Below are 19,105 nucleotides of genomic sequence, written 5' to 3' on the forward strand. Positions count from 1 at the left end.
CTTTCTGGAGTTTTAGAGTTGGTTTTAGTCACATGTGACAACAATTATTTGTGGCAATGCCTTCAGAATAGGTCTTCTGATGCACTAGAATGTCATATTGGTAATTTTCAACATATACCAACACTGATGTCAAGCAAGGTTTCTCTGTGCTTAGGTCTAATATTTAGCAGGTAGGATGAAACTAAAGTTCAGAAGAGGCGCTGGAATGTACAAAACTTTTTAAAGGCTATCACATTATCAGCTTAATGATTCTTGCTCTACAGTACCTGTTTCTAATGAAAAAGTGGTTTATGCTAATGAAGACTGCTGGCCTGTAGCAGGCAAACTTATTTCATCTATAATACATAAAAGATCAGATAAAAGATCAGAATTTCCCTTTGCAGAAACTATGCCAAGTATGCAACTGGGAATAGAATGCCAGCAGATTGGTGTGTTCTTAAAAGACGTCTAACTTAAACTTCCAAAAGTAGTTTAATTAGAAATTAAAAATATTAGGCTGCAAGAAGAAGCACAGTCATTATATTGAATTTTAAAAATATTTAAAAAGAAAGACATGAAATTAAAACAATTTTTTTCATAGAAAAACCTTGAGATTCTGAAGCATAATTTCTTTTTTACTCATTAGTTCATCATATCTTTGGTCAAAAAGCTGTAGCAATTGAGCAAAATTGTCAAACACAAACATTAGCCTGAGACATGGTCAGTGAAATTGAAAAGTGGATAGATAGTGGCTAATACAATAGATTTGGCAAACACATTTCAGATATAAAGCTAATAGCTTTTAACATTTTCTTTCGCAGGAACACTAGATTTAATTGATAATAACATCACTTGATATTATAATAGTTACTGAAAACAACCTGGAAGACATCATCACATTTAAGAATAATGTTAAACCATCAGAGATTAGGGTGAACATAATGGGGTAAATGCACACAGCTTTGCAGCAACATGTGATGGAAAGAGCTGATATTACCTAGCAATCACAATCATTGTGGCAGAGATAGACCTGAGGAATTTCAGTCCTCAGCAAATCATAAAAGTGCAAAAGAAGCAAATTTCTCTTAACTAGTGTATCTTTATAAAATTTCCTCACTTTAATTTTTGTGGAAGGAACTGCTTGTTGGACTTTACTACAGATGCAAGGAGTAAAATGCTTGCAACAGATCCTGGTTTACAGGAAGTGCTAAAGGAAGATAACACTGTGATTGCAAACCTACAAAGGATTTTTTTTGTCCATTTTTAATTTGTTGCAAGAATTTATTGCTGACGTGTTTTCTGTATTAATAACAAAATACAGTGACAGTTCAAATCCACTAGAGCAATCTATTAAAAACTGCCCTTTTGAACTGGGGTATTTGTCAAATGTAACAGATGGAATAACTGACATTTCCCAACTTTAACCTCTAAAATGCAGAAATGCAAGCAAGTTTACTTCAGTATAATTCTACACCCAAACATCAAAAGTGATGTCTGACATAGATTGAAATACAAACTTTTTCCAGTACCAAGAAAGTCTGTATTTGCTAGGAATTTGGTTTTCCAAAAGGCATTTTATTTTTTGAGAAGAACTTAAACCTTGGTCAGCATTTTTATATGAGTTCTAAGTCACCCTTGACTATAGTTCAGGAAAATAAGCTACTTATGATTGCTTCTTAAGATTCATGTTGAAAACATCTAAGATCTTACATGACCCTCCTAAGTTTTAATGTATCAAGATGGTGATACATTACACATGTATGATACATACATAATTATACATAATACATACACTACACACATGCACATACCCCTTGTGTACATAAATATATATTATATATATATATACATAGTTCACCATGAGGGCCAAAAATCTTCTGCAGCTATTACTGTCAGTTAAGGTACAAGCACAGTCATTAGGAATCACCAGCCAAGAACCGGATATGCCAAACATTAAAATAAAGTCTGACACAATAGGTGTGCTTTCACTGCTCTGATTTTTAATAGTGCAAAAAAACATAAGTCAGTAGTTTGCTATTTGAAGATATTCCTCTTTCTAAAAAATATTTCCATTGGCAACCAAATATGCAGTAGCTATTTTTTTGCAAAAACTGTCATGTGAGGCTAAATAAATTACTACAATGTTTTTGTGGAACCGTGTTAGAAAACTAGCAGTCCTTTATATAATCTGAGGCAAAAAAAAAACCAAAACGCAACCTTAAAAAGATCTTTTGCCTTTGTAGAAGAGCACATCGACTGTGTGTAACTCAAACATAGTAAGTCCACTTGGAGCTCAAGCTGTACAAAGGTCAATATGTACTAGTAATTCTCTATGCTGACTTGTTGGATATTGCATTTTACACCTGGGACACTCAAGAAAACTTTCATCAAGAAGGTTGGAATATTTTTGAGAAGGACTTCCATCATACACGGTCAGCTTCTCTTCAAATGCAACTTGCAAGTCTTCTTGCAGTTCCGTACGTCCAGATTCCTGGAGTTTCTGGAAAAGAAGATTTAGTGTAAGGTTGGGGCATGCATGCACTGATCAGATTTTAAGGTTTGATGGCACATAATCCTTGTGTATATTACAGCACTAAGGGTAGAATTCTAAAGATGGCTAAATGTGTGACACTACTCGTGCTAACAACAGAAGGCCCATTGTAAAATTCTGACACATTTAGATTGCAGCTAGCTTTTCTGCAGACTACTTAAGACAATTTCCCACAATGTCTGACTGGGAGTCCTTCCCCAGCCATCTTCCTACCTGCTCACACACTATGTTCCCTTAATAAAAGGATGCCTCAATCACCTCTATATCGGATACTGCCTAATTACCTTCCCCCAAACTGCTATAATTTCAGTCCTCCTTCTGGTCTCATGTGTGAAGTTCTTGTCATGAACGCTGTCCCCAGTTGCAAAAGGCACCTATATTGTCCATTTGACAGCTGCTCCTCCAGCTTCTTAGCACAAAGGAACTCAAAGATGTAACTTCCCTGCTCTGCCCAAACTTTTGCTCTACTCCCAGCAGACAAGTTTTCCAGTGGTTTCCCCAGGCAGCTGCAGCAGCAAATGCCATCTTAGCAAGTGGGGCTTTCCCAGGGGCAGTTTTGACTTTTTTACTCAGTTATCACCTAATCTTACAAGGTTAGGCAATCCTGGATACAGTAGAGCAAAACAGATCGATGGCTTGCTTAATACTTAATCTTTCCCTATAAATTTCTCCATTAAGTTTAGGGTTCAAGTCTAGGTGGCTTTCTTGGGCTTATATAATAAGCAGCAAACAAACCACAGTCCTCACAATATAACAAATATCTTTATTCATTGTAGTAGGGAGCTTGTCTTTTTGGACATGAAAGACAGGTTTTAATGGCCCACCCATCCTGCATCAGATGGTGGTGGGGGAGGAATTCAACTTCTATGTGTCTGGATTCCATCCTATTCACCAGCAGCAAGACTAAATAGAAGCATAATGCAGCTTTGCCATTGTACAACAGACAAAACTAGGTAACACATTATGATACAAAACACAGTTACTTTCCACGCTCAGGAACCTGACTATTCTGGATCTGCTGTACTAGTTCTGCACACATGCTGTAAAGGAAAATGATGCCTAGCTAGCTGCCATAGAGCTCTGCATCTTGCGAACACACACCTAAAGGATGTAAGGACTTACAGGGAATATTTGATGACATGAACAGAAGACTCACTACACTTGAAATAAGATGTGAGAAGATGCACATTTATGCAAAATCCCTGACTAAAGTCACCTGCAAGTTATCCAGTACATACCAGAGGTTCCAGACGGGCTATTTGCTCTCTAGCCTCACGCAGTTCCTTAAGGACTTCATTTAACTGGTGCTGCAAGTTCTGTCGATCAAGATGTTTATTCTCAAAGTCTGTGGTGCATATCTGGATCAGGCAACCCCCCAGAGGGAAAAAGTAAAGAATTAAGGTCATAGTTATTAAGAACTGGGGAAAAGGGTGTCCCCTTCTACATATTTAAAGTAAGTTTTATTCTGCAATCATATCTTATAATGCAATTTTCATATTTTATAATGTCATTTTAGAAAAAAATAAGTCGCTTCTTGCTTTCACTATAATCAAATTCATACAAGCCCAATTATGAAAATCCTCTCCCCTAGCAAGGGAGATGTGAAATTTGAAGTTATTTTGTTTGGAACACACTTCAAGCTGTCTTGCAATTTTAAGCTGAGCATTTTACAGAAAATCATATGTGTAAGTTCTATTAAAAATGACAGTTTCTACTCCAGGATCTTTCTTGTATCAAGATAATTTGGACAGGAACTATGGGTAATAATGTACACCCAAGCCTAGAAATTAAATGTAACTTCCCCCTCCCCAGTAACACCAGTTAGAGGTAAGAATGTACTTGGAAAAAATAGAGAAGATGAAAAATACAGCAATGCAATCATTTGTATAACTTTATAAGAGTATATTACAAAACTTCAATGAGCCGATTGGTTTTAGCATGTTTCCCATACCTAATCTGAGGCTGTACAGTTGACAAGTGATTGTGGAGAAAACACAGAATAATTAGGGTTGGAAAAGAGCTGAGTACCATCTAGTTCCAACCCTGTACCGTGGGCAGGGAGACCACACACTAAACCATGTCACACAAGACTTCGTCCTGTTAAAGGTTATAGGTCTTCATCTTGATACATCAATTTTTGGAAGCATCAAGAGATTACTAGGCATGAATATTCAACTGTGAGTATTACTTTATTTAATATATTAATTGTTCTTAAATTTGAAGTTAGTTTAGAAAGCCCATGTGTATAATACAAATTAAGTATCAACATCTCAGCATGTAATTGGGTACCTGTTGTTCCAACAAAGCTATCCTACGGTGTTCCTCCTGCTGTTTCAGCAATAATTTACGAAGAAGTTGCACCTACAAGGAAGAGAAACATTTTTCTCAAACTTCCATATAATCAGCTTAACAAATAATGACTATAAAGTGGGGTGGAAGTAAACTTTTGTATTCCAACACCAACAGAAAATGTATGCCTGGTATGCAACAGACAAACCAAATTCAAATGTCTATACTTCCCTGGGGTTTTCCCCAGGGAAACATTATTATTGCATTGAGGAAACAAAAACCTTAGCTTTTGTAGGCAACTGCCTACCTAACACAGACAAAAGTGTGCACAAAACTGTATTTGTGCTAATACACCATGACCTTAATAAAAAGCAAGCAATGCTTTCTTTTTTTATAGAACAAGTTAAAGATTCAGGAAGTGCTATATTATAATGGATTATATAAATGCATACAATAAAATATTCTCCATTAACAGCAGGTAGCAACTTTCATAGTGAATGCTGATGTTCAGCTAAACAAAAAAAAAACCAAACACAACCCAACAAAAAACCACCAACAAAACCCCCAAACAACCCCCTTTTAATCATTATTAACTAGAGAGAAGCAGCCTGTGTTTTGAGAGCTAAACTGTTGCTCCAGACACCAAAGTAGGCTATGAAAATTTTATTCTTATATTTATTCTCAGCTCTGTATTGCTTTGTTATTGACCCCAAACTTCTCCAAGCAGCAAGTCTATCTTATTTGGATGCCCTGAGGACAGTCCTTCAAGGACTTTCCAATTTCTCTTCAGCAGATGTGTGGTCATGATTTTGTGTTTGAAAGAGGAAACAATAGATTTATTTTGTTTTGTTTTTTTTGTTAGTAACATCATGCTTATAGGAATATTCCAAGACACCAGACACCACTGTACCACTGTAACTCTCCATGCAGGGGAAGCAGCAAAGTCCTCATATTCCAAACAGAAGAAGGGAAGCACTGAATATTTTTAAATACAAACATACAGCACATACATGTCTTCTCTCACTTCTTATCAGCCAGAGATGTCAAATTCATTGAGCTCAAAAAGAGAAGGAAGGAAGAATCAAGAAGAAGTCATCACAGTACTCTCTGGAGCAATTAGAATCTGATGCAAAAGCCACAGAACAAATCTGGCAACAGCATAAACCACAGGTATTGAGCAGCCTGACGGGCACTCCTTAGCTTTAAAACTACAGAACTCTGCTCAGTAGTTTTTACCATAGCTGTTTTTAAGACAGAAACAACTTAAGGTCCATCCCTTCCTTTGCTTATCTGGCCCTTGCTTTCTAGTACTCAGGTGTGCCTGCATAGTTATTATGCATGGCATTATATAGAGAATCAAATGCAGGAACTCATCTGAATGGAAACACAAACAAAACAAAGCCCCCAGCTGCACAGCCATGATCGTTCACTGGAGGCACTATCCAGGGCCATAGCTGCTCAACCCAGAAGTAAAACTAGGCCCCATGTGCATCGCAGCAGCCAGGAGACAGCACATATCAGTGATATTCCACAGTTAAGACTGCATGATAAAGTAGCCTGTACAGACTTGAATTTTTATCTTTCCTTTTTCTTTACCTTGAGGATGAACTAGATTAGAATAAATTATTCTCTTGCTTCTCCCTCTTGTGTCCTGCAAGACCAGGGAAATAAGTGGACAACTAAGTGAAGTTTCCTTGTTTAAACAACAAACAAGTTAGATTTTGATGCAAACCAATATATTAAAGAATTCAGTTTTAAGAGAAGTACCTAAGCCTAGCAGTACATGAAGAACAGTTGCAGGGTGAGGAATGGTCCATTCTGATTCAGTATGACTTTTCAGCTCTCTTGATTCTTTGCAAATGGATCCTAAACTTCCAAATGCATCCACCTACCTGACATAGAAAATCTTCAGACTTTTTCTTTTCTTCTCTGAGCTGTCGTTTAATAGCTTCATTTTCTTGTTTTAACCTTTGCACTTTCTCTTCTTTCATTTTATTTTCATTTTCTAGAGTCTTGATTGCAGCAGCCTCTTGTGACTGCAATAAGGTATTTAAACTCATTATTTCTCGTTGTGTTTCTTCGTACTTCTTCTTGAATTTGTTAAGTTCAGATCTTAGCTGGGTTACAGTGTATCTTTCAGTCTCAAGATCAGTCTTAGCAGTTAGTAGCAGCTGGTCATAATATTTTTGCTTTTCCTCTTCTAGATGACCTTGAAGAGTCAGAAATAATTAAGATAGTATTGTGGGGGGAAAAAAACCAAAATAAAACACACTTAAATATCAGAACACCAAATCCTTGACAGTATTTTAAGACATAATGATAGAAATCAACATTCTAGGCTATTACACAGCTCAGATTAGTACCAAACTTTAGCTAAAACAACTTTCAGTAAAGCCTCCTTCCCAATATAGTTACTTGGAAACTGCAACTCGGCTTGTGTATAGTATTCTGTGTTACAGCTTCCTTCACTAGTCCTTATAGCAACAATAAAGCCTTTGCCCTGACTATACAAGTTCCATGTACTACATGTAGTTCTTATATGGCCTCAGGCATAACACAAATGCATGGGAATCAAAGCCCAAAGACACCAGATTCTCACTTCCAGATCTAAATCTCCTTAACCAAGGTTCTGGCATTACTCCCTCCCCAGATACCCCTGGGAGCTGACGGACTGTATTTCACCACTGTTGACCAAAGCCAGACAATCCATTACCTTTTGCAGATTACCTTCTTCAAATTGTATGCCATTATTTACTTCTAAATTGCAAATAGAAAGGACTAGGATTCTTTTATTTTAAAAAGCCTGCTTCATGGCTAGTGACTGTTACTTCAGCAAGAGTTTGAAAAACATTCTGCCTATTGGCCCACTACTGGCCCAAGAGAAGTTTAGCAAATGGGGGGGAAGCAAAGAGGCAATCTGTAGAAATTCAGTGGTAATACAAAATATACCTAGAAGCAGAACAGGGAGTGCAGAATTTCACAGGCTTTGCTGATTTTTGCCACTGCAAATTTCTTGACTTTGCTACTTTTCCTATTGAAAGCTTCACCTCATTTTTCAAAATGTAATTTACAAGGAAGAGTTTCTTGCTTGATTGTTCTTCTTCCCCTTGACTGCAAACTAGGCCTTACCTTCTTATTAGCAATACTGCTTTATAGGGTGGCAAGATCCTCAGATACACATGTAGTCTTTTCCAAGGAACAACTTGCCATATCTACTTTCAATTTGTACAGCTAAGTTCTTAGAAACCTGGATTTTTGCTACTATCTAGCTGACTGAAGAGAGGAACTTGCTTTACTCCTAGTCTCCTGGCTGTTCTGATGACTGCAATAATTCTGAGCTACATTTCCTGGTGAGCTACTGCAGTCTACCTCCCTCTAAAATACTGTTCATGGATTTCTAAACAGCACCAAAACAAGATTTTGGTATTTTACTGCTTTCCATAAAGATTCAAGCAGTAATACAGAAACTTCAATTACAAATACACTGCACTTCAATTACTAAGTGGCAAGTACCTGTGGGTGTACTCTTGCTCCAGATGATGCTAATTCTAGTGAATTTACCTTGCAGGTCAGTTGCAGCACATACAAAATTAAGAATTAGATCATAAGAAAAGCAAGCCAAATCCTTCCGTTTCTTTTGTTCAACGTGATTTTAATATTATTCCACATGCTGGTCAAGCACGAAGTCAATCTGAATGTGTGGAACTGAGAGGGTGCTCATTATTGAGGAGCTGCATAGCATGGAAGTGAGGTAGAGGTGGCCAGATTTATATTGCAAAACACTCCTCTGGACAGCTGCCGAAACCTATGACAGGTTTTCATGCTCTGTAACAACTGTTCGGATGAGTGAAGAACATGGCAGTCTTGAGTCATTTTTATAATATTTATCTTGAAACAAGTAAATTTAAAAAACCTGATCCACACCTAGCTAATAAATCATTAATGCATCCATTATGTAGGTTGAAAGTGTACTTTGAAGGATGGGAGACACGTATATATTTGCCTCGACACTTTCCACAAACAGAAAGGTTGCTAACAGAGTGTCAAGACTGTTAAAAACCGTCTCTGAAGTAGATAACATGAAATACTGTTGATCAAGTAACAGAGCTAGGTAACAGGAAGCAAAGAAATTTTACTTAGCCAAGTTTTACCATTAAACAAAAATGTTGAGAAGAAAGTCTTGCTTTTGTTTTATTGTGCTAAAATTTGTTCTCAGAAAAAAATACTCTACAGGTAACTATGGTTTGGGTCACTTCTATGGAAAAAAAGTAAAGTCAATACCTTCAGAACTGAATTCTTTAGATTGTTGTTGGCTACCTATTTCTGACTTCTGTTCAAGTTCAAAGATCCTTCCAAGCAGGCCCCTGACATATGCTTCACGCTGTTGATCATACAGTAGCCACTGTTGGTTTTTCTCAAGTGCCTTCATGAAAAGGAACAGAAGAACAATGAAAAAGCCTCTGGTAATTTATCAGATTTCAAAAGTATTAGTCTTATTTCTTAATATTAAAGTTACATATTATACAATTAAAAAAGATAAGCTAGTTCATTCTGCTGCAAAATGTAGTAATCTTCTCTGTGCAATGATTACAGCACATCTTCATTTGGAAAGATAAGTCAGGTTCCTGAGCATAAGTTAAAATTGCAGCAATATTAAATACTGACTGGCTTACTTGGAAAGGGGAAAAGACTTAAAAATGAAGATTTCATGAGTTATGCCCAGATTACGAAGAATTATCCTTTCATCCTCAAATATATATACAAAATAACATATCTTGAAAGTGGAATAAAATAAAAGAGTATCATTGAAACTGTAAGTTTGCAAGAACAAGGACATGGATTTTACATCTGATTAAATCACAGAATTGTTCCATTTGGAAGGGACTACTCTGAATTCCCAATCTACCTAAAACCATATATGATGATAGTTGGCATTCTTATGCATCTTGATGCAGATGATTTGTACTTGCAGTGTTGTACAGGAAACTTACATCTTTCAGTTGTTTTTCAACTTCATGAAGATTAGTTGGTGATCCAGTGCTGTTTGTTACAGCTTCCTGCAGTCAAAGAGCAACCCATTAGTGTTCTTTAAAATGGATGGCTGAAATAGTAAAGCTAGTCCTGTATCACAGAACCACAGAATGGTTAGGGCTGGAAAGGACCTTAAGATCAGTTTGGAACCTAGAGTTCCAAACCCCTGATGGCAGGGACACCAATGCACTAGACCATGTCACGCAAGGCTCTGTCTAGCCTCGCCTTGAGCACTGCCAGGGATGAAGCATTTATCACTTCCTTGGGCAACCTGTTCCAGTGCCTCACCACCCTTACAGTAAAGAGCTTCCTCCTTATATCCAATCTAAGCTTCCCCTGTTTAAGTTTTAACCCGCTACCCCTTGTTCTGTTGCTACAGTGCCTAATGAAGTCCCTATCCAGCATCTTTGCAGGCCCCCTTCAGATACTGGAAGCTTGGTATGAGGTCAATAACTATTAATCTCACACAAATAGGAGAAGTTTAAGGATCTTCATAGTCTGTTTTTCTTTTTTTTTTTACTTCTAAAGAGAATCTAAGTTATGGAGACAATAATTTCATATATTTAAAATAAAGTCTCCTGCTAGATAAAGGACAAAGATTTACATTTAATTTATTCCATAACTCTGCAACTCATAGTTACAATAAAACTAAGAAGCCTGTCAAGTGTTTTTTTGCTGAACTGCTATCTTGCAAGACCTGAAAGGTGCAGGAGAGCTGAAAAATTAAGATATTTAGGGTATTATTTAAATACACATAAAAGGCATTTGTTATTTTTCATATCCTCATACCGCTTACCAGTTTGACAATAAGCCAGACCCATAGGACTGTTGGGGAAAGCTGGAGACTGGGACAGCTTCCCTGGGGTAACAGTACGATTATAAAACTCTGGGAAAGCAAGCAACCCTGTCTGAAACCACAAGGACATACTGACTGATTTTCCGAGACTAAATCATAGCAGAGTGCTTAACGTACGAGGTGGAGTTCTTTAGACCCAACTAAAGCTAGAGAGCAGTTAAACAGTTATACTCCTTTCATAGTCTGACATGTTTATTCACTGCATGCTAGAAAGCTTTTCTGAAATTGTGTAGAAATAAGGGGACTTTAAGGAGAGAAAAAAAAAAAAAGTAAATTACTTCCCTAATCCAAGCTGCATTTTCTCAAAATTTTCCTGTGATTTAACATAATTTACAAGTTTTATAATTGAAAAAAATACAGAAGTTTGAATGCAGTCATTAAATGTCAGCACTTCCTAATCAAAATAGGACTGAGGGACACTACAATTACTTAGCTTCCTATTCCATGAAAATTAAAATTCTGCCTCAGTGAAAACTCTCAAAATTAAGTCATACAACTGTTACTTCGATTTCAGAGTATCTCTGCTGCTCAGGTGCCACCTAGCAGTTTCAAGCGGCATTGCTAGACTTTCAAGTATTCCAAGTCAGCCAATCAAAGCATCAGTAACATTTTGCTGTCCTCTGTTAATAAATCAATTAAAAAATTAAAAAAAAAAAAAAAATCTGGCTTTAAAGTAAAAGATATTCTGGTAGTTCATTGACAAAACTATCGTGGAAATCTCTTGAAAATTAACATACATTTAAAATTCTCTACTAAAGTTCAACTTTTGATATTGAAAATAACCACATTACATTAAAGTGGTATTTTCCAAGATACTGCATTATTAGAAGTGACATAGATAGGTATTATAACTGAAAAATAGTAGTTTAGGATATTTTGCTATGTATTTGGCTAAAGCTGATTTTCTAGAAAATACCCGATTTCCATGCAGCGCACAGAGAACCAGCACCATCTGCTGGAAAAGGCTTACAGGCACCCTTTTTTAGGTACTGAGTTCCCTGTGCCCCTTGATGAGGTACCAGTACTTTTTCTCTGGAACATTAGGACAACCAGGAGTGGAAACAACAACTATAGAAAAGTAAAAGCACTTGTAAAAGCTGCCAAGTGTCTGGTACCATGCTTATTAACCACTTTAAATGAAAGAAGCACCTCATTAGTCATCTTCTGTCACATTGCTTTACTATGTGTAATGTCATGTAGGGTACAGACCTGGTTTTAACAACTAAGGAGCAAATGAGGATTCATAAGAGCAGGGAAAAAGATATTCTCATGACTGAAGCTGAATAGGTGAGGAAATCAGTTTGTCCTTGTTAATGCCCCATGTTCCTGTTACTGGTGCTTTCTAAGTGTGTTTAATTACTGAGCATACAAACCTGAGAAAAGCAAAATATCTGATTAAGCAACAACAGATCATTACGTGTGGTAACATCAGTTGGTACCACTTGCATGTGAGCTTGAAAACAGACCCTATAGTACAGCATTAGAGAATTCCCTCCCCAGCTGCATTGCCTGAAGTCATGTTCCCTGGCCTTCATTTATCATTCAGTCTGGATAGCAGCTATTGTCAAGAATATTTCAGCATGCAACACAACTCGATTAAAAATCCATCCAAAATTTTGTAACCAAAATTTTATATTGGTGCTTAGTGGGCACAACTTCCAATGCTTCTTCAATGCTTACCTGAGATGCTTGAGAAGTCACAGTTCTGTTTTCAAGCTCAGAACATTTTGCAGTAGCAGTGGCTAAACTACATGTTAACCGGTTCATTTCTTCTGATAGAGAACAAATTAACTCATCTTGCCTTTCTGCTTCTTTTGTTTTTTCTTCTAGTTGACTTTGTAATAAGGAGACTTCACTATTCTTGTTTTTGGACTTAAGCCTGTCTTTCAGGTTTTGGATTTCTTTGTCTTTCTCTCCAAGAAGATGGTTGTGCTTTTCTTTTTCTTTTTCAAGGGAAAGTATTTTCTAATGAAACAAAATTAAAAGTTACACAAATGAGTGTCAGTACGTGCAATAATGCATTAGCAAGTTTACAACAGTTTGAGAAGATACTCACTTTGAAAGGTTCTCTCTTAGCCTTTAATTAGCTGAGAATATTACTTTTTACTCAAAACACTACAGTGATCATCTGAAATATTTCAAGTGATAGTAAAAGCAGTCTCAGGTAGATGAAACAAGGAAAGAATTCAAAGAACCAAATTTCACAGACTTGTTAGGTACTGAGTTTTGTATATGAACACAGATCACTAAAGTATATGAACCTGAACACACAAGCAGTACAAGAACTATAAAACACATCCAGTTAAGTGGTCGGTGATGTTTCTTAGCACTGTTTGGCTTATTAGTAGCTTTTGAGAAGCAGCAGACCTTCTTGCAAACTAGATGACAGCAAGTGAAGTTACAAAAGTGTTCAGCATTTGAAGCTGAAGCATTCAGCAGAAGGATTCTGTTTTCCAAGTTATCCAGCCTTTCAGTTTCAAAATGTGCTTTAGAAGATATTTTCAACAGGCACTCTCTTTTCAGTAGACCTCCAGCACAGGCAATTATTACACAGCATTAGCACTACATTTGAGATGCCCTGGGGCACTATTTAAGTTTCTGTTATGATAACATTTAGTTTTCAGGGAGTGGTTGAAGACCTCACAGTGCTCACTAGAATTGAAATACTGACACCAAACAGTATCTAGCATATCTAAACCTGCCTGTGATTTTCCACCTGCAAACTAAGAACCCAGTATTAAGTATCCAACACTGAGCAGGCAGCAGTCTTCACCAGGCACAACAAATACACCAAGGGATTTAGCCACAGCAGTACCTGAGCTGTCTAGCCATAGCTGGTACTTCAGTTAGCACTTCTCTTGTGATGTTACAGCACAGACACATGAAACACCTTATTGTCAAAATAAGTGGTCCAGAAACATTAGTGTGCCTAGTCTCTATTAATCACATCCCTTGAAAAAGTGCATTTAAAGTCTCACAGTTCTCTGGGAGGCTTCACAGTATGTGACTTGGTAATGTATTAACTCTTGAGCTTCTTTATTTGCAACCACAAACTTACCTTAAACTGAGTAAAAGGCATGGAAATTGCAGTGTCTTAGTTTCAGCCTTTTAAGTTGTAATAGAAGAATGTGGTGAACTGATAGCCATTTTATTTGCCTATAGCCGACAGAGAACATAGTTCAAGCAAATACTTTGCACCTTTTAGCATGTGTCCTAGGCAACTGTTTGCAAACATAATGCTCTGTGTAGGTAGTGCTCAAAATGATTCTCTGGGACCAGCTGTTCTGAACAGCTGGACATGTAAGGACAGGCCTTAATATACCTCTGGCCTGAAGCCTTTGTATTTGACAGCCTTGTCAGATGACTGGAATTTTATTAGTTCAGTCATCATTAAAAAATATCAAGCTAAACCAGCATTGACATCAAATTAAGCTTTAGATGAAAGATCGGCATCTTAAGTGGGACACACTCAGACTGATGTGAACCGTACACAATTAGACCATCACAAAAGCCACTTCAAATCAAATATCACCTCACCTCCAGGAGCACGCTCCTTTCCGGATCAGTTATTCTGCTTTTCCCTTTAACGATTTCCTCCATCGATTTCCTTAGGGCAGCGTTCTCCTGCTTGCACTTCTCGAGCTCACCCTCACCTCTGGAGCTACCCGACTTCAAGCCCCACTTCCCAACAATTATATCCTTGGCGGTCTTGGAGTTCATCTTTAAGCACCTATAAAAAATACAAACGATAATGGATGACAGCCCTTTCTGCAGGCAGGACGTGATACCCGGCACAAGTTTAAGCACGCACGGGCCCGTGGACGACCTAGGGTCCTGGCGGTGAACGGCGCTTCCACCCTGCGGCAGCCGCTCCGGTCTGGCCCCGTTTCCGGGAGTTTGAATCCCGCGGCTACCAGCATCGTCATTTCCGCCCAGACAGCCGCACAGTGGAAGCGAGAACTATGGCATCTCCGATGGGCCAAATATATGGGGGTGGGTTAAAAAACGTTTCCGCCAAGACAGGGACTGGAGGGGGCCGGGCGAGCAGGCGTGGGCGGGGCGTGCGTTGTTTGGGGGTGGGTGCCTATTGTCTGGTGCTGCTCGGTTCCTCCGGGATCTGGAGAGGAGGTGCATGACTCGACTGACTAATGCCGTGGGCCTGCCTTCTCCCCACCTCCGTTCTCTGTGCCCGCACACGTGGTGATGGGCGGCCTCCCTGAGGCGAGGGCTGCACTGGGGAGGTGTTTGCTTTCCCTCCGAGGGCCGTAGTCAGTTTTCCTTTAGAGCGGGTTTCCACTTCGTCGATAAAGGGCAGCTGTAGAAGAAGGGGTGGTAGCAGATGAGGGCCCCCAGGGTTGCCTGCCGGTGGGTAGCTTTCCCTGCCACGGGTGTTAGTGTACTGGCTGTTGTTGGGACAGGAAGGCCAGTGGCACCGAGTGCCAGGCGCAGACAGTCTCTCCATGCTGTATCTTCTGTCTTTACATTCATGCCTTCCTGAGCGTGTTGAATTTAGATATCGAGAACCTCTCCTATGAGGAAAGGCTGAGAGTTGGGGTTGTTCAGCCTGAAGAAAAGAAGGCTCTGGGGCGACCTTAGACCAGCCTTCCAGTTCATAAAAAGGGCCTGTAAGATGGAGAGAGATTTTTTTTAGCAGGGCTTGTTGCAGCAAGACAAGGGGTAATGGTTTTAAACTAAAAGAGGGGAGATTCAAGCTGAATGTGAGGGAAAAAAATTCTTTACAGTGAGGCTGGTAAAATACCGGTACAGGTTGCCCAGATTGGTGGTGGATGTGCTATCCCTGGAAACATTGAATGCTAGGCTGGATGTGGTTCTGGGTAACCTGATCTAGTTGAAGATGACCCTGCTCATTGCAGGGGGGTTGAACTGGATGAGCTTTGAGACTCTCTTCCAACCCAAACTGTTCCAAAATTCTGTTTTTCTTCCTCGGCTACCAAAAATCCTTTTAGAAAAGAAGGCCCATCTTGGTTTCAGAAGTATTAAGTTGGATATTTCTCATGTGACTATATAAAAATTAGGCTGAACTTTCTGCACATGACTTGTGTTGCTCCATCTTGCTGGCTTCCTGTCTCATCTCTACTTAAAAGCATATTTTGCAGTGGTATGCACTGCTTGTTTTGGGTTTTTTTGCATCTGGTCCACAGCTGTCAAGCTGAACATGGGCTCGCTTAAAGCAAAGAATTCTTGTACTTATCGTGTCAGTTTTGCCTAGTTTAATTTCAGTGGAGTCTGTGCATGTGTTTATGTTAAAATATTTATAGGCATCCAAACAATAGAGGGTCTTTTCACTTTTTTTTTGTTTTGCATGTATTTCCTCAATTCTGTTTCATTTCTACTTATGCATATATATCTTAAAGTTTTCTCGAGATCTGCTAAATTCAGCATGTTAAATGCAGGGCCTGTGTTTGTTGTGTAAAACGTCGTCATCCCAGAGTGCAACTGAAGGGGGAGCACTTAAACTATTTTTAAGGCTGTAGGTATTTCGTGATGCTAGACTGACAGGGGGGCAAGCTAAAAACACAATGAAGTTGTTAAAAATAAAGACGGGAAAAAAAATTATAAGATGTGGTGAAATGTAATACCTTGATATACCAAGAGGCAGGTGTGATGTATCTTGAGTACTGGATTTATGCTTAATGTTCATGTTGCTTTATGCTTGTTCTTGCCTTGGTTACTTGTGAAACTGATAATGCAGCTTAAGAATAAAAGTTTTCAAAAAAATACCTACACTCGTTTTTACACTGTGCTTTTTCTGTTGCCGGATTTCATTAGTGAGTGCTGGTTTTGTGCAGCAACGCAGAACTTGGTGTCAGTTTACAGGTACTGGTTTTTCATAGCCTTGGGTAGCTAGTCCGTCATAGGTCCACCCCTAGACTTTCTTTACTGTGAACCGGCTATTCCGTGCCTCCTCTTCCTGCTAGCGTTTCAGTCCAGAAGTCAAGCAGCTTGAAACTTAAGACTTCCTTCAATTTCCTTCGTAACAATCAACATTTAGTCAAGACTGGAAAAAAATGCTTCGGGTGATTGTGGAATCTGCTACCAATATCCCTAAAACTAAGTTTGGGAAACCAGATCCTATTGTTTCTGTTATTTTTAAAGGTAAGAAAAACTGTCATAAATGTGTTGAGGGAGGAGGTTTTTTGAAGGAGCATGCCCTATGTGAGTATTTGAAAATCTTTGGAAAAATGTTTTCCTGAAGTTACATCTGATGTAGATTTAGGGAAGACTTTTAATTAGAGAGACAAGAGTTACCTGAATAAAGTTTGAACTGGGTGGAGTGCCTTGGTCTTTTCTGGCCAGCAGTGCTTCTGTTTCAGGAACCACATTTTACAACCTTTTGTAAAGGCTTAGCCCTTTGTTTTAAAAACCCAAATCTAATTGCATAAGTAAATCCTATTTTAATTCTGGTATTGAAGGTTGCCTTGTTTTCCACCTGAAAAATCATTCTTCAGTCTTGATTACTTTGTAGAGCCACTGCTCATTGTGACACCAACTTTTATTGTGACTGGTTTCTTGTTGTTATTACCAGCCTGTTGAAAAACAGTAATAACATTGCCACAGGTGTTTGGGTTTATGGTTTCTCTTTTTTGTTTTGTTTTTGCAAACTGGATTGCACTTTGAATTTTTCCCTGTTGACATTATTTAAAATAAAGATGTAGGAAGGAAACCACTTTTTACACTTTCACTGCCCATCAAATACATATAGGAGAAGAAGAAAACTGTATGATAAAATCAGCATTTATATGTGAAGCCAGTTATATTTTACAGTATATTTTAGCTGTTGCCATCATTTCCTTACTTGGCTAGAATAAAGGAACTTGATTTCAAATGCTGGTTTATCTTTAAGATGCAGAAACCTCCAAGCAGTTTTGAATCATGTAATGCATTAAATCAAACTGTGACAAATAGTCATCTTGATTCCTGGTGACTTGGTTTCTTAACTGTGCACTCAAATTGAAATAGTGTTTCCTGAAGTATGAAGAATCATTGTGGGGGTTTGTTACTTTTAGAAACCAAATCTGAAGTCATGACATTTTGCTAGAGGCTGGAAAAGGAGGAGGCAGTGCACATGCAGTATGTTCCAAAATGAAGAGGTTTTGGATACTTTATTTCAGCATCATAAAGATGGGATGTCGTTCCATTTCCTCTCTTTTCCTCATCTTTCTTGAGTTTGTTTATTTCACCCCCACTGTGTTAGGGCAAGTGGCAGAGCCTGTCTCAGTAATTTTTGGAACTTGCTAATTCTTAAAATATCGTTTTATTTGCCATGCAAAAAGGACTGTTGGTGGAGTACTGTAATTACTCTGGTTTGTTCTCTTTGTTTCTGCTGGTTCTTAAGCATTCATATTCTCTTTTCAGTTCCTTGTCTTTCTCTTGGATTTTCTGTCACAGTTTTGCCTTTCTGTGTTACCTCTGTTCCTGCAGTTTCATGCTCCAGAGTTGTTTTTATCCTAAGTGTCTGTTTAATTCCTCCTTGTAATCTTCTGTTCCTGCTGTGTGCTCCCTGGAATCCAGTTTTACCTAGTAAATACAAGTTACAGATTTATGGTTTTTCTTTTGCATTGCTGGGTTTGTTTCTTAGACCTCAGTTATCCAGACACAGGAAATGGGCAACAGACTGATGGAATGAGTTTATATTTATCCTTTATTTATGTGCTATAACTGGGATTTTTAATGTTCACAAAGATGATTAATGGCTGTGTTAAATGCAGCTTCATAACTGTGACAGTTTTTTAGTAGGATATTTAATTTCTCATTATAACTGCCACTTCTTTTTGTGTGGTTTTACTACATATCAACAGTCTGATTTTTTGCCTTTGTCCAGAGTGATTCAAGGGGGGCAGAAAATACTGGGGTTTTGCCAGCTATTGAGCAGCTCTGATTGGAGTGGAATACCTGGTTGCCAGGTGCAGGGATGTAGGGTCATATCTGGACTATGTTGAACTTGTGGCTTTTTATTAATGTTTTTTATATGCAGCTTCTTCCCCCTCATCCTGTTAGTGTGTAGAGATGGGAAACCAGGCTTATTTTGGAGAAGGTGTATGTCAAAGGGCAGCAGTCTTTCACAGTTGTCCATACCCACTGTAGCTCATGGGGACACACACACACATAACAACTGGGGGTTCATTAGTCGGACTGGGGAAAACTCAGGCATTTTCAGTACTTTGGCCATAGCTTTGAATACATTTTTATGTTCTTATTTGACTGAAGTCTTAGAGAACAGCACACATTTGACAGAAAATTGCTGTGGAAGTTGACATTTTATTAAACAATGTTTTGTTTGTTGGCTTTTCCACACTATAACTTGCATAGCTTTTGCTGATGTCAGCTTCAGTAATTTTAAGACTTCGGTGAAAACACACAGTATCCCTCAGGATTAG

General features: G+C 38.4%; 2 protein-coding genes across 3 annotated transcripts in view; one reads left to right on the forward strand and one right to left on the reverse strand.

The window, feature by feature from the left end:
* Positions 1-537: 537 nt before the first annotated feature.
* On the reverse strand, positions 538-14,602 carry CEP55 (centrosomal protein 55). Of its 2 annotated transcripts, none has more exons than XM_034062694.1 (9): positions 14,533-14,602; positions 14,244-14,436; positions 12,387-12,671; positions 9,811-9,876; positions 9,101-9,242; positions 6,712-7,028; positions 4,820-4,891; positions 3,769-3,888; positions 538-2,479 (listed from the first exon to the last, which is right to left on the reverse strand). In XM_034062694.1, exons 2-9 carry the CDS (start codon positions 14,424-14,426, stop codon positions 2,273-2,275), a joined length of 1,392 nt encoding a protein of 463 aa, XP_033918585.1. In that variant the 5' UTR covers positions 14,427-14,436; positions 14,533-14,602; the 3' UTR covers positions 538-2,272. The 2 variants fall into 2 exon arrangements, with proteins under 2 accessions (XP_033918585.1, XP_005144106.2); XM_005144049.3 differs by having other exon boundaries at positions 539-2,479; positions 14,518-14,602.
* A 2,063-nt stretch (positions 14,603-16,665) lies between these two features.
* Positions 16,666-19,105, forward strand: part of MYOF (myoferlin) — a 70,436-nt gene continuing 67,996 nt past the window's right edge. Inside the window, exon 1 of the mRNA XM_031044649.2 lies at positions 16,666-16,823. Within this exon, the coding sequence (XP_030900509.2) occupies positions 16,736-16,823 (88 nt within the window). The 5' untranslated portion in view covers positions 16,666-16,735. The remainder of the gene's footprint in view (positions 16,824-19,105) is intronic.

The sequence above is a fragment of the Melopsittacus undulatus genome, chromosome 4, assembly GCF_012275295.1.
Source record: "Melopsittacus undulatus isolate bMelUnd1 chromosome 4, bMelUnd1.mat.Z, whole genome shotgun sequence".
NCBI lineage: Eukaryota > Metazoa > Chordata > Aves > Psittaciformes > Psittaculidae > Melopsittacus > Melopsittacus undulatus.

What these genes read in the sequence shown, in the direction of transcription:
- CEP55 (XM_034062694.1), bottom strand. Translation starts at nt 14,426, where the DNA reads ATGAACTCCAAGACCGCCAAGGATATAATTGTTGGGAAGTGGGGCTTG. An exon ending in TAAAGAATTCAGTTCTGAAG is followed by an intron (nt 7,029 to 9,100) that starts GTATTGACTTTA and finishes TGACTCTTCAAG; the next exon opens with GTCATCTAGAAGAGGAAAAG. An exon ending in CTGAAGATTTTCTATGTCAG is followed by an intron (nt 4,892 to 6,711) that starts GTAGGTGGATGC and finishes TCTTCCTTGTAG; the next exon opens with GTGCAACTTCTTCGTAAATT.